Source organism: Stenella coeruleoalba (assembly GCF_951394435.1).
Source record: "Stenella coeruleoalba genome assembly, chromosome: 4".
NCBI classification, from domain to species: domain Eukaryota; kingdom Metazoa; phylum Chordata; class Mammalia; order Artiodactyla; family Delphinidae; genus Stenella; species Stenella coeruleoalba.
Genome location: NC_137149.1, coordinates 73,704,771 through 73,719,739, shown reverse-complemented (window position 1 = coordinate 73,719,739; position 14,969 = coordinate 73,704,771). Strand labels below are relative to the sequence as shown.

Sequence of the window (14,969 nt, the reverse complement as noted above, 5' to 3'; positions counted from 1 at the left end):
CCCGGTCCGGGAGGGTCCCACATGCTGTGGAGCCCGTGAGCCATGGCCGCTGAGCCTGCGCGTCCGGAGCCTGTGCTCCACAACGGGAGAGGCCACAACAGTGAGAGGCCCGCGTACCGCAAAAAAAAAAAAAAAAAAGATTAAATGGTGATAACAAAGGAGACAGCAGAGTATGTGATTGCTGTATATTCTGGTAGTTTTGGTGCAGTTATCAGAAAAATTAGGGAAGGGAGAGCATCTGCAAAGTAGAATATGCTTGCTGACGGCCTTATAGTAAAAGGCTATTACTTCAAATCCCAAGCAGCGGAGAAAAGGGAGAGGAAAGAACAGGCTGCTAGCTAATTTAAATTGTTACTCACAGAAGGAAACCAATAGAAAATAGAGCCCCAGAAAGAGCGAACCAAGGGTATCATATAAAGGTAGAAGTATAAAGGCAACCATTAGAACAGAAAGCACAAATCTTTTTAAGTACCCAACGGTATATCCAAAAAAGGGAAAGAAAATAGAATAATAGAGGAACACACCATCTATTAAGTCGTCTTACTAAAAAAGAAATCAAACCTGAGTATGATCATACCTCTAAATGACCAATTTACAGGAAATTCAGGGAACAGAGAACATGTTCAACAGCACCACAGGAATGCAGCCAGCAGCATTCGGACTGTGGATAACTGCACAGGACTAATCCTCAGTTTTCTTCAACAAACACTGGAGAATAGAACCTATAAATAAGAAATGACTTAAAAGGCCATATCAGCGAACTGCCATATATGGCTCTTGCTTAGAGTCTATCAAATATTTATATATTCGTATATGTCTTTATATTTATTTTCAATAAGGGAAATGTGAATCCTGGCTACTCAATGACACTGTGGAATTTTATTGCTTTGGAAGGCTGTGACATTGGCATTATCATTATGTTTAGGGAAGGGAACCTTTCTATTTTAGAGCTACATACTGAAAATGTTCACAGATGCAATTCTCTGATGCTTATGTTTCAAAATAATGGGAGGGTGGAGGGAATTCCCTGGCGGTCCAGTGGTGAGAACATGGGCCTTCACCGCTGTGGACCCGGGTTCGTTCCCTCGTTGGGGAACTAAGATCCCACAAGCCGCGTGGGGCGGCCAAAAAAAAATGGGAGGATGAAGTGGGTAGAGGTGAAGCAGAAAGACTGGTGTTGATCCAACTGCTGAAGCTGGATGACAGGTATATGAGGGTTCGTTCACTATTCTCCGTGTGTGAGGTGGTCCCATGATAAATACATATATAATTACATTTCTATGTATTTTAAAGTTACATATTTTTTAAAGTTAACGTGAGATTCAATTCCTCCATCTTGAAATAAAATGGCTGCTAATAGGTTTTCAAATAACCCAGCCTAGAAGTCAAAGGACACCCCCCTTTTTCTTTAAATCCTTTCCTAGTCAACTGATAGCAAACTTAAACAGGGTCTATTTAAATTTAGGCCCTGAAATTCTCACCCAAAACAATAGGTGCTAACCAATGATGATGACACCAGATAAAAAGAATTCTCTGGCTTAGAAACACTACAGTCTTTCGGCAAATCTAAACCAAGTGCTTTAAGGCAACTGATTTCATAATGAAGCATCCACACTTGTATACCTAAAGCTGTTGGTTTCATCGAAATTGTTAACTGACATGGTACCAGGCACCTGAGTATCTACCTTAATGCCTTCAATTCCAGCTGTAGTCAGTGGATGCCTTCCTGCCCATAACTCAAGAGGGTACCACTTTCTGTCCCTGGACAGTCTTTATCTTGGATTCCTTCCTGAGGATCAATACTAAAGGCAGCACGAGTCTTACTCCAGGCCTAAGACTTGACAGAGAAGGAACTTTCCAGTTCTGGGCACAAACAGTGGCAATTCTCATCTGGGGGAGTCCCCGATTTGAAGCTGGAGGGCTTATCACCTCATGGAACTCTGAAAGGCCACCCTAAGGCTAAAATGCAAAGTCAGATGAAGTCACCCTGTCACCTCACCCAGGCTGGCTGCAGCAACACGGGAGTTGACACACCATGCCCAGTATAACAGACAGTGGCTAAATGGCGCTCTGTCAGACTCAAAAGTGCCATTAGTTAAATACAGGTATATTAAAAACTGAAGGTGGTCAGATTTCAACAAGAAACAGATGAAAGAATTTAAAAAGGAGGTGCAGTGGCTTCCCTGGTGGCGCAGTGGTTGAGAGTCCGCCTGCCGATGCAGGGGACGCGGGTTCGTGCCCCGGTCCGGGAAGATCCCACATGCCGCGGAGCGGCTGGGCCCGTGAGCCATGGCCGCTGAGTCTGCGCGTCCGGAGCCTGTGCTCCGCAACGGGAGAGGCCACAACAGTGAGAGGCCCGCGTACCGCAAAAAAAAAAAAAAAAAAAGGAGGTGCAGAGCCTCCAGTGCTTGGAGACATACTGGAGAGCATTCAGCCTGGACCCCTGAAGCATCCTCTCTCAGCTGTGAAAAAGCATTCTGGTCCATTCTGGGAAAAACGGTCCTAAAGCCACAGATGGACGATGCACTTTGGCACATTCAAGGCTCCACAAAGTCCTGAAAGTGAAGACACCTATCTGTGTTCCCCCGGCGTTGCAGACATTTCTGCCACCCCCTTCGGTACATCCTTCATCAGTACATCCTCATACCTGCTGGAGAGGCTGAAGTTACAAAGACTGGAGCCGTGACAAGCTGGAAGGCTGGCGTGTGATGCTCAGCCCTCCCAAGGGCACTGGCGGGGCGGACAGGACTCAACCGACCAACATCTCACAGAGCTCCTCCTGAGTCGGCCCCGACCCAGGCCCTTCCCCAACCCACCCCTACCTAACTTCATTTTTGCGTCCTCTGGTCCCTCCTTCCCTGTGAACCCCGTCCCCCAACCCTCTGAGAAACCTTGCTTTTCTCTGCATCCTTCCTTAATTGACCATAATAAGAAACTGAAATAAATCTAAAGGAAGGCGCTTTCTCTGAGAGACTCTAGACTTTTTCTTCCTTCTGGGCTCTTTGCGGACCTGGACTCATGAAAGAAAAAGAATTCACTAGAACATAAGCCTCAAGAGGACAAGGATTTCTGCCTGGTGTGTTTACAGCTATACCACTCGCCCCCCTACTGCGTCGATAATTATTTGTGAACAAATCTATAAATTCCTGGTACGTGTAGGGTCCGTTTAAGAGATACTGAAGGGACTAACAGAATGAAACTGTAAATCCTAAGCACTACAGCTTTATGCCCAGAGTTGCTGTTCCAAGTTTTCCAAATGGAGAGAGAAGCCATCTGCACCTGCCTTGGATTTGTCCTCACCTGATGGCATGCCACTCACTACCTGAGCTCTTTCGGCATCCTGGCCAGCTCCTTCTTAGAAGGCAGTCATTCTGAAACGAAGGTGATCATTTAAAATACTATCCCTTGAAAAGACTGGAATGGAAATGAGGCTACACATTCAAATCTCCTAAAAAATTCATAAACCCTTCTACATATGCTAGTTTATTTTAAAAAGCTGGAAAGGGGGGTTCTTTTTCATGAAAGTGATACATTTTGCTTGAGCTAGAAACGTGTCTACTATTTCCCTGTAGTAAATATACTGACTATACTAAAATAAGGAGAAAAACCTTTAAACATCCCAATTAACTGTTTTCAAGTGGTGATTCTAATGACATATTTTTGGAGTAAGAATCCTGGTTTGACTTAACAATGACGAAAAGCCGAAAGGCCAGTCCATGCAGTTTTACCAGACCATTCCTTGAAACGCAAATCTTCCATCAGCCGGTAAAAAAGAAATCTACATTGTGAAAATTAGGATGGAAATGCATTTTAACATTTATAAACTTTAAAACTTATCACTTTATAACGTACCCATAGTCTTTCCAAGTAGTATAATTTTCAATTTTTTAAACAACAGTTTTTTTTTTTTAGATGTACGCGGGCCTCTCACTGTTGTGGCCTCTCCTGTTGCGGAGCACAGGCTCCGGACGCGCAGGCTCAGCGGCCATGGCTCACGCGCAGCCGCTCCGCAGCATGTGGGATCTTCCCGGACCGGGGCACGCACCCGTGTCCCCTGCATCGGCAGGCGGACTCTCAACCACTGCGCCACCAGGGAAGCCCGTAGTTTTGTTTTTTTTTAAGCATGCACTAGCCAAGTAGAATAACAGCCAAATGCCACACAAAATCGCTAGTAAATGTTTTCCTCAGAAGTCACACCTACATTAGATCCCTTTCTATAAATACTTCCTTCCAATAAAAAGAGACACCAAATAATTTCCAAAGTTCTTTGTGACAACGCCACCTTTGTTCTAACCCTGCAAAGCAATTCCTCTGCTAACGAGTCTGCATAGGCCATCATATTTAAATTACTGGCAGCCCTGATCGCTTTCAAGAATTTTATAACACCCTTTGAAATAACGTGAGTCACCTGGGATAAACCCAAATGAAGTGGGATGTTTTGCCTCACTGAAGAACTTAAGAGACACAAGGGAAAAAGTAAGGATTTCTCCTTCTTTCATTTTCCCTATTATATTTTAATCCATTAGGTCAAGAACAAGGCATTCCCTGGAAAGTACCATCACTCACACTCTTTCCTTAAGTGATAGATTTCTGCCCGCCACAAACAGCCACCTCCTCCCCAAAGCTCACTGCTTTGGGAAGGGCAGTGACCAGCCCCCCTCATTACCTTTTAATGACCTTCTAAACGCAGGGCTAGGGAACCTACAGCAGAATCCCAAGATGGCCTAAGCCAGTCAGGACTCTTAGAAACCCCTCAGGCTTGGGGGTTTCATTTGTTGCCAGGTTGGTTGGTTGGTTGGTTGAACAAGTGAATTTATGCAGACTGTTACATTCCTGACTTATCATTTTAATAAATATTTAAAATTTGTTAAGAAGCAGAGACTCAAAGATCATCTCAACTCAGATGTTGAGCCTACAAAACCTGTGATCTTGGCTGGGGCGGGGGGCGAGGAGGAGGTAGGGGAGGGTAATTAGCCCTGGACTTAAAAGCAACTCAAAGTACACATCCGTGGATCTCTCTGGATTTGCATTGTGCATACCACATATGTAATATCATGCAAAAGTGAGACCTATACTCTTCCGTTTTTTAAAGTTATTTCTCTGAGGAAGCACCTACTTGACCAGATGACACATACAAAAATCTCATCACATATGGTACCGCAGGAGACACTGCAGTTACTGAAGAAAAATCCAGGTGCCCTAAAACTTATCCTATCTCATCTTCTGCTGGTCTCCACAGAGGTTTTTTTCTATGGGAGTCTTTCAGCTGACTGTAAACCTCTACTTCTGCTGTTCACACCTTGACCAATTCCTGCCCCATTCCTCGAGATTCAACTCAGGTCCCAGATCTTCCTTGGAATCAGCCATTCTACTCAAGAAATGATGCTCATTCCTCCAACCCAATGCAAATGAATATGTGTCCTGGCTTCAGGACCAGCACAAGTATTTAAATCTTATTACAAATCTTAACTGTGTGAACATCTACACCAAGCACTTACGTTTCCACAGATCCCAGGCTCCTTGAAGGCAGGGATCACATCTCAGAAATCATCATGCATGTTGACAGAACAAGTGAAATGATGTAATCAACCAGAGACTGCCCAATTGCAATTTCATTTCTACCACCTTCCCCTGCTGGACCACTGGCTGATCTAACGTGCCACTGAGCCATGACCACGAAATGACCAAAGGGAAGGGACAGGTGGGAAGGGAAGTGAGGGTGCTGGGTAAACCCCAGACTGAACAGTCCATCCCTGAGTAATCAAGGGAAAAGGACTTCCTTCACCCTTACAGATCTGTCAGCCTACATGCAGCATGGCTGGCTGTGTCTCAGAATCAACAGTCAGTCGGGTGATCACAGAGCACAGTCATTCTTAGGTTAGGGCTAATTATGGTCGATTATAGATTTCTCCGGACCTCGAACTTCCTTGTTTTGGGCACTTATTTTGGCACTCAGCTTAAGCTATCGTGCACTTGCACAATTCATTCTGTGGTTAGATCCACCGTCCCCAACTCCAATAGATCGATCAATAACCCCTTTTTAGGTGTGAGTTCTTTATTGGCTATTTTCAATATAACCAAAAACTGTAAGGATCGTGTTAGAGTCTACCCAGAATTTATAAGAAACAGTCCAGCCCACAGCCGAGGCAGTGAAGAGAGAAAAACAGCTGGTTGTTTTATTTAGAAAGATTTCAGCTGGGCCCTTAAAGGGTCATCAAGCCAACTGAGGTGGGCAGGACCTAACCATTTCAGAATGACAATTACTTTTGGCTTTTCTCATACCTATAGCCAAGGCCCTATAACTCTGGTAACACAATAAAGTCTTTTCCAACCCTTCCAATCAAAGAATTTTCCCTAAAAAAAAAAAAAAAAAAAAAAAGCCTCAATTTCTTTCTGGGGCAATTTCAACTATTCTCATTTTGTCCCATTCTTCACTCACATACTACAAATATTTGAAGACTGTCATTCACTAAACCTTCCTTTACCTTATCTTCTCCAGGCTTCATAAATCCAATTCTTTAAGTTGCCCTCAAAGGGCCTATTTCCCAAAGCTTTAATCAACTCTACGTCCTCTTCTGTGCCTAAAACATCCATTTTGTTCTCTGAGAAAACCAATAAACAGACTTTTAAAATAGTCTCATGCAGAGACTAAATGAAGAATTATCTTCCTGCCATCGACTTCTTTTCATGAAAATTTACTTTTCATTACACGACGGGTACACAACACACAATTCTTTAGGATCCCCAAATCCTACTGTAATATTATAGAGCCATGGTCTGTGACCTTTGAGGTTTAGTTTTTAACATGGACATGACCCTAAGAAGATTTTCATTTATATCTATCATCGTGTCTGTGAAATTAAGTGTCAAGTAAATGCAGCCTGTAAATAATCAATAAACAAACATAGCGGAGTCCAGCATCTTATGGCCTCTTTCAAACGGGCTCCTCTTCTTGGCTTTATTTCTGTGAACTCCACAGCACCCCCGGATCTCCGTTACCACACCCACAATAGTTCCTGTTCCCCTTCCCCACAATCTCGTAGTGCCTGGCACATCCAAGATGCCTGTAAATTTGCCAAGCAAAGTAACTAAGTCTGCCACCTTTATCTTCCTCATGTCTCTTAAGTGTTCCCCCTTCTTTCCAGAGCATGCACCCCAACACGCAAGCACTCACTCCTTCATCCAGAGACCACCTAACCATCTAAAGAGTATGATCGGGCTTCCCTGGTGGCGCAGTGGTTGAGAGTCCACCTGCTGATGCAGGGGACACGGGTTTGTGCCCCGGTCCGGGAAGATCCCACATGCCGCGGAGCGGCTAGGCCCGTGAGCCATGGCCGCTGAGCCTGCGCGTCCGGAGCCTGTGCTCCGCAACGGGAGAGGCCACAACAGTGAGAGGCCCGCGTACCGCAAACAAACAAAAAAAAAAGAGTATGACCGAAGGTCCCGCTCTCTGCCCAGCTCCCCACCAACACGTAGCTCTCAGCTGTGGGCCTAACCATCCTAACAGAGGCCCCTCAGAAACTCTCCGTTAGATATTTGTACACCCATGTTCATAACAGCATTCGTCACAATAGCCAAAAGGGGCACGCAACACAAGTGTTCATCGATGGATGAATGGAGAAAAAAATGTGGTCGGTACATACATATACATATACATATACATACACTGCCTTCCTTAAAAAGGAAGGAAATTCTGACATGCGCTGTAACACAGATAAACCTTGAGGACAGTATGCTAAATGAAATAAGGCAGTCACGAAGACAAATATGGAATGAGGTCCCTAGAGGGTCAAACTCATACAGACAGAAAGTAGAATAATGGTTGTCAGGGGCTCAGCGTTTCATGGGTAGAGAGGGTTTTGGTTTTGCAAGATATAAGTGTTCTGGACATGGGTTACACAACAATGTGAATGTAATTAACACCACTGAACTGTACACCAAAAAAATGGTTAAGATGGTAAATTTAATGTTATGTGCATTTTACTAAAATTTAAACACACACGCACACACACACACGCCTCCCTTAGTTTTGGCTGCCCACAGCAAGGGGATGTCCAAGTTTTTGAAGCAGGTTGGGGAGTGCGCTTAACAGGACAGAACAGTAGAGCGAACAGCCCTGGACCAGCAAGCAAAGCTGGGAGGGCCACTACGGGTCAAGTCTACCGTAGCCTTGACTTCAAAGTTCTTTTCAGAATCTGGACCAAACTCAACACTAAATATACCCTCCCCCTCCAATGCTCCTTGAGGCTAATCAGAGTCCACCTTTCCAGCCTCTTCGCCTCCAATTCTCTACCCCCAGTCCTAACACCAACTGAAAGATCTGAAAATCTTCAAATAAGATCTTAATCTCTTGCTCCCTGTTTCAGGAGCTTTTTCCAACACAAGCCTCAACTACAGACACTCTACCCTCTTTTAAAGTTTAGAAATTAATGTCAAATATTATCTCCCATGTGGACTGATCCCTGATCTCTATCACATGCCCACCAAGACGTAAACTCCTCTCCTGTGAAATATGGCCTGGGCACTTTGCACTTCTTATGACACCAATTCTCTCTTTGAATTGTTGGCTCTGCTCTTACTCTGTTCCTACCCCACCCCCAGAGCCCACACATATAGTCCCTACAAGGACCAAGGCATAAGGATTGATCATCCTTTGTTAAACTGAATCTGAAATGTTGGCTCAGCATTCACTAGTTCAAAGCTCTGTACAAGTGCTGGAGAACAGGAGAGAAGTTAAACCAGTACTGCCTGAGCACTGCTGTGTGTCCAGCCCATGGCAACGGACAAGTTCAGCTTGGTCCCTCACAGCTAGGGAAGGGCCTCATATAGTCACGGAAAAGCTCCTCCCTTCTCAAGGTGCTTTCAATGCCACTTTACAAGGCAATATTGGGTTCATGGACCCTCTGTGAGCTACACTTACTTATTCACTGAGAAAATGGGCCATTGACAGAACTTTCGCCTCCTAAACTTTTATCCAGAAAGCTATATTCCCTTTGGTGGAAAGCAGTCTGTGAATAAGGTTAAACAAAGAACCAGGGAGAGAAGTATGCATTAACACTAACTGTGAACCTTTTAAAAACCTAGACATTGAATGGATAAGCTTCATCTTAATACTAAAAGAAACCCCTCTATATAATCTGGTTTAAAACCATTTCCAAATTTCTTTCCTAAGAGACAAATGCTGAAAAAGAAACATAAAATCAGCCTGATGGTGGAGTCCCCATGCCTTCCCTGTAAGGGACGGTATGCAAAGTGTGTTTCGTGCATGATCTAATTTACTCCTTTCAGTAGGCCTATGCCATCATCCCCATTTTACAGATGAGGAATTGAAGCTTAAGCAGAGGTGAAGGGTCTCGTCCCAGGTCACAGAGCTGGCAAGAGGCCAAGCTGGACAAACTTGTCAACTTCGGAGCCCAAACTCTTAACTCTGATGCCTCATGCCCTGAATAACAATTTAGCTTAAACTTTAAAGTTTGCAAAAGCCTTAAAAACCTAACTGTCAGAAAGGTATGCAGCGGAAAATACCCAACCAACACATTTCATAAGCATTAAGGCTAAAGCATAAGATGAATGGAAAAATTAGAAGGTATGAATGTTTCCACTAGAGAAATCTTCTGGGAGATATATGTATACATACAGCTGGTTCACTTTGTTATACAGCAGAAACTAACACAACATTGTAAAGCAATTATACTCCAATAAAGATGTTGAAAAAAAAAATCTTCTGGGTTTTTCTCCCCCCCCCCGGCGGAAAAAATAGTCAAAGGTCTGTTCACTCTTTAACACTAGTGATTCCCAACTGTTTTGTCAAAAGCTATGTAAAACTCAAGACAAAAATTAAAGTTTATTTCATTTTAAAAGCTGTCAAGTTAGTACCTATTGGTATCTGCGTGCAAGGATTATAAAGAGAAATAGTCAGATTCTACATACTCATGGAATTTCTTCATTTGTCAGGTGCCTATGCCATCCCAGACCCTGTGCCAAGTATCTTTACAAGAATCTGTTTCTAACCTTTAGAGTACTCATATTAGAGAAGGCATCATTCCCATTTTAGGGACAGCAATAATTCCTAATTTACAGATAATAAATATGTACAGAGCTTGACATGTGTTGAGCTTATACCATGAGCGTGCCGGGCAGTACCATTCTAAAAACTTTATATGTAGCCACACATTTACTGGCACAGAGAGGTTAAGTAATTTTCCCAAAGTCACACAGCTAAAACTAGGATGAAAAGAGTGCAGCTCAGCAAGGGTAAGCAATTTGTTCCGAAGTCACAAAGCTGTCGGTCATGGAGCCAGCAGACTAATACAAGGCTGTTTTCATTCCTTAGGCCTGTGCTCCTTCCACTAAGTACCTGCGTGGTCCCACCTGTGCTCACCGGGACCCAAGGCTAAATGCCTAAAAGCCTGACTGGCAGTATAGAGTGGTACTGTCTAGAGCAATGGAAAGAGTAGAGGTCCCATCTAAAGATGGGGAGTTTTCGATTCTTCGAGAGAATAAAGAAACCTAGATCTTGATATAAATTCTCCATATTTTAAATACTGCCCCAATGTTTTCTAAAAAAACATCAGGTGGGCCAAACGAAACACAACCAAGCAAGGGCTATGAGTTTGCAATTAAGAGTCTGAAGTCAAAAGATGGGCTGTCTCGGGTCCAAAATGTCAAGAGACTAAGAGCTGCCAGGCTAGGCTTCCTCACAAGTCCTCTCTGCTTTCAACAAAGATTTACACTGGATTCGGCCTAGATTCAAACTTTTTCCTCTGGTGACTCCCTTGCAGGCCCTCTTCACTCTGGATCTGCAGCCACGAAAATATCTATTCAAGTTACAGAGACTGCAGGTGAAATTTTGCATGCTTAGGATTTCTTCAAACGTCCTTCAGTCCCCTTTTTTAAAAAGTTCCCATATGTGAATGAAGCAACATTAAGCACTTCCCTAGCCCATCAGCTGTTTAAACTAAATTCATTCTGGAGAAAATGCCGCTGCAGCCTTGACCGCTGCCTTTGAAGGGGTCCCTGCACTGCAGTCCAGCTTCAAGAATTCCCGCTCAGGACACCGCGGCTCATTTCCTGGTGTCCTTCTTTAATCAGCTGGGGGAGACTTGAGGAAATGAGTCAAAATCCTCAGGGCAACTTCTAAGGGCCGTCAACAACAGCAGCAAAATCCATCACAACAACATCTGTACATAAACGTGCTCCAAGGGAAGCCCACAAAATAACTTGGCACATTTCTGATGAGCATTTGTTTTGGAAAAAGAAAGGCTTGGAGTGTTGAGCTGCCATTATATCTCACTGTGCTCGTCCAGGGTAAACAGCCAATGATGTCACCCATCACTGGGGCTTTTCTCTCTCACAGGTACCCCACAAGTATATAATGCTAAGACCACTTTTAGTTTTTTGCAGTGGGGATGGAAAAAAATTTCAACTAACTTGCACCATCATGTTAGAGACAGTGCATCTTCATTTTGGAGGGACTCTACCTGGAATAGGACAGCTAACACCTAAAGCCCTCATACCCAGCGTCAAATGCCTACAAACGCCTCAGGGAAGCTATCACTGAATGACTCCCCCTTCAATGAATACTTCCCTCAAATTGAGAACACTAACTCAGACATCGTATGACAGGAAACCTAGGTCTTTTTCACCAACAATGGGAAAGTAATGATCTTGGCCATCCTATATTCCCAGAACCTCCAACAATGCCTGGCATATGATATAAACAGTTTCAAATAAATCTCAATTTATAACTGATTCTTAGAAATCATGTGACTGGAAATACAGCTGGGCATATGGGGCCAACCTCAGGCTTCACCCCTGATTATTCTGGGAACTCGCTTATCCTCAGCCAGTTTCTCCAGCTTTAATGGTAGGGATGGTAACAAGACTACGTCCAGGGCTTGCTGAGAGGACTGGAAATTGCAGGCAAAGGCCCCAGCATTGGGTCTGGCACTAACGTGAAATTGGAGGCACCCTAGAAAACGTGTTGCAATAGCACAGCATGAATGGTTTATAAAGTCTGAAGAAAAAATGTGTGGGTGGGTGGGAAACACCAGAAAGTGGTAAGTGAATTATCTGGGTTCCCTTTTATAAGACCATCATGTTATTTCCAGCAGGACAGTCATTCAGAATGTTATGTGTCCAGCTGCTGGGGATGACTCTAGCCTCACACCTGCAGGAACGAGGGGAGGGTATGATTCACTATTCACTGCAGGTTCATCCTGCTGGGCACAGGAGTTGTAAACACTGGGGCGGGGCGGGCCTGGTGACGATGGAGGGTCCTGCAGAGTTGGCACCTCCTAAGCCTCAAAGGGAAACTGTAGGGGAGCATGTCTGGACTGGAGAAACACACATCTCCCTGCTTTAACCAGAGGCAGACCAGCAGGACACCACCAAGCGGTCGCTGTGACCAGGAGGCAGTGGAATTTCAAGGAGGCAGGAAGGATTCAGGGAAAGAGTTCAGAAGAAGTGTAGAGTCTACGCTCATAACACTGGAAGAGGAGAATTTGGGACCCAAAGGATCCTTCATGGTGCAGACCCCTTGCTGCCCTGTTGAGGACCCCGGGCTCCCACAGATTTAAGGGACTGGCACAACGGCACACAGCCAATAGAAGCTGAGAAAAGGAGAACCAGAAAGGCAGCACAAGGCTTTGTCACTACACCACACTGCCCCCCAGGAGCCAGACCTTAAAATCCCCTTTGCCAAAAAATCTGTTCGATGGAGCCGGCTAATTATGAGGAATAAGGGAGCAATGGATTCATTTAATTTAAAAAATGGGAAATAGTATGTGTAGTCTACCTTTCTTGTGTGCCCGATGGGTCCACTGCACACCCCTTCACTGAAATTAAAATGTCAAGGCACAAAGATGGAAAGGACCAAACGTCTAATTTGAAGCTTAGGCAGTCAAATCCGCCACGGGAATCCGGACACTCATTCATGATCCCTCCTACCTCTCTTCCCCCACAGGAAAGCCCTCACAATGCCTTATAAGACCGGGAAGGGGAAGGCTGCATCTTAAGACTTTATGGGAAAACTGATCAGCAGTAGATAGAGTCCCACAATAGTCACAGCGATGCTTCCTTTGGAGCCCTTGAATTCCAGTTCAGACTCACTTTCTATCCTTACATCATCAAGTTAGCCTTAAAGGTTAAAAAAAATAAAAATGACCTGGGAAAAAGCAGGGCTTCAGGGGTTAGTCGGGTGACCTGCACTCGCTTGCGCACCAGCGACGCCCAGAAAAAAAGAGAAGGGGCAGGAATCTGAGGCTTCCAGGAGCCTGCAAATCCTCCTCCACCTGAAGACCCAAGTTCCCGCGCAGATATAACGGATTTTCATAACAGCTTTAAGATATAAGTAAGATTTGCAGAAAGTTCCACTCCATCTCCCACCCCTCACCTCAGGCAGCTCTTCAGTAGAGATAGCATATGGGGGGTGTTGCGAATCTCAAAATTCCCAAAGAAAACAGGGACCTGCGATTACAGGTCGCAGACACCGTGTAGAGGGGCTTGCAGAGCCCTGCCAGCCTGGCCGGGTACTCCGGCCGTGCGTGGATGGCGGCTGGGGTCAGGAACCGCAGGGTGCCGGCGCACCGTCCCCGCCTCCCCCGGGAGCAGGCAGCAAACGCAGCCCTCAGCCGCTCCGAGGCGCGTTGCAGGAAAGAAACGGCACCCGGCAGAAAGGGGCGAGCCTCGGGCACAGAATCTACAAAAGCAAAAAGTCTGCAACCTAGCGGCTGCTTTCCACACGCCCTACCCAAGTTGTCTCCGGAGCCGCACCTCCAGGTTCGCGGCCACAGAGCCGCACGCGGCACGCTCCCCGTGCAAAAGGCATAACCGGAGGACCCGAGGACAACGCAGTCTTCGACTCGGGTCCAGGATGGCGCCTGGAGCAGAAGAGGCAGCGGGGTCCGTCCCCTGCTCTGGGGCACAAAGAGCGCCGCGGTTTGGAAAGCTGCCGCCGCAGAGCAAAGAAAAGGCTCTCCTCCAACTTCGCCCTCCGCGCGGCTGAGAACCTGCGGGCCGGTCCTCCGGTGCGCCGGTCACACACGCACAACTTTTAACAAAAGGAAGCAGCGGTCGCGCCTCGCCCGGCGGAGATTAACGCGCTGCATGCGAACCACCTCGCCGCCCGCCTCTGCGCCCGCTCACCCTCCGCACAAAAGCATCCCCAAACTCGCACGCAACCCGCTGCCCTCAGCCTCACCTCGCTCAGCCAAAGCCCCCCTCGCCGCCCCCATTCCCGGAAGACCCCCGGCTCAGTGCGCCCACCACCAGCGACAGGGGGCTCCCTGCGCAGGTGAGCAGGGCAGGGCGCAGGAGAGTCCCAGGGCCGCCCCGAATCTTCCCGGAGGCTGAAATGCCCCGGCACCAAAGGGCCGGCAACCACCTCTCCCGACACACCCCAACGTGTTCGGGCCCTACGGGGGCACAGGGTGAGCCGGGGGACGCGGTCCGGGTGCCCGCAGCGCCCTCCCACCTGTCTGGACGCGGAGCAGGAGCACCAGGACGAAGAGGAAATCCCAGGCGCCGGGAGCGCCTCTCATCGCGGTGGCTGCGCTGGGAGCGGAGCTCCGTTCCACGTTCCTGCTCTCGCCCAAGTGCACTGAGCGCGGCAAAGCCGGGCCCCCAGAGCTGCGAGCGCCGAGCAGCGGCCCCTCCTCCCAGCGCCCTCCCACTGCGTGCCGGCCACGCCCCTTCTCCGCGCCCCTCCTCGCCTCCCCTCCCTCCCTCCCCCACTCCAGGGTCTTGCTCCCTGGCTGCGGCGTCTGACCCCTGCTCCTTCGACGAGCTGATCCCGGGGGACCGAGCCCGCGGGTAGGGAGCGGGCACACCGGCCCTCACCGCCCGCTCCTGACCCCAGAGCCCCTTCATCTCTCCACCTCTTCTCTCCTGTGATATAGTAGGGCTGCCAGAGGCGGTTCCCGGACGAGAGTGGCGCTGCCCACGCGCTTTGTGAAGCTGGGCGCCACGCG

At 46.9% G+C, this 14,969-nt stretch overlaps 1 protein-coding gene across 4 annotated transcripts in view; it reads right to left on the bottom strand.

Annotated features, from left to right (window-relative positions):
• The window catches only part of KIT (KIT proto-oncogene, receptor tyrosine kinase), an 84,375-nt gene extending 69,703 nt beyond the window's left edge, over positions 1–14,672 (bottom strand). For 2 of the 4 annotated variants that reach the window (XM_079919982.1, XM_079919984.1), the window contains exon 1: positions 14,474–14,672. In XM_079919982.1, coding sequence (XP_079776108.1) covers positions 14,474–14,540 — 67 coding nt within the window. In that variant the 5' untranslated portion in view covers positions 14,541–14,672. The remainder of the gene's footprint in view (positions 1–14,473) is intronic. The other 2 variants (XM_079919983.1, XM_079919985.1) reach the window with 1 other exon arrangement.
• Between the last annotated feature and the right edge of the window lie 297 nt (positions 14,673–14,969).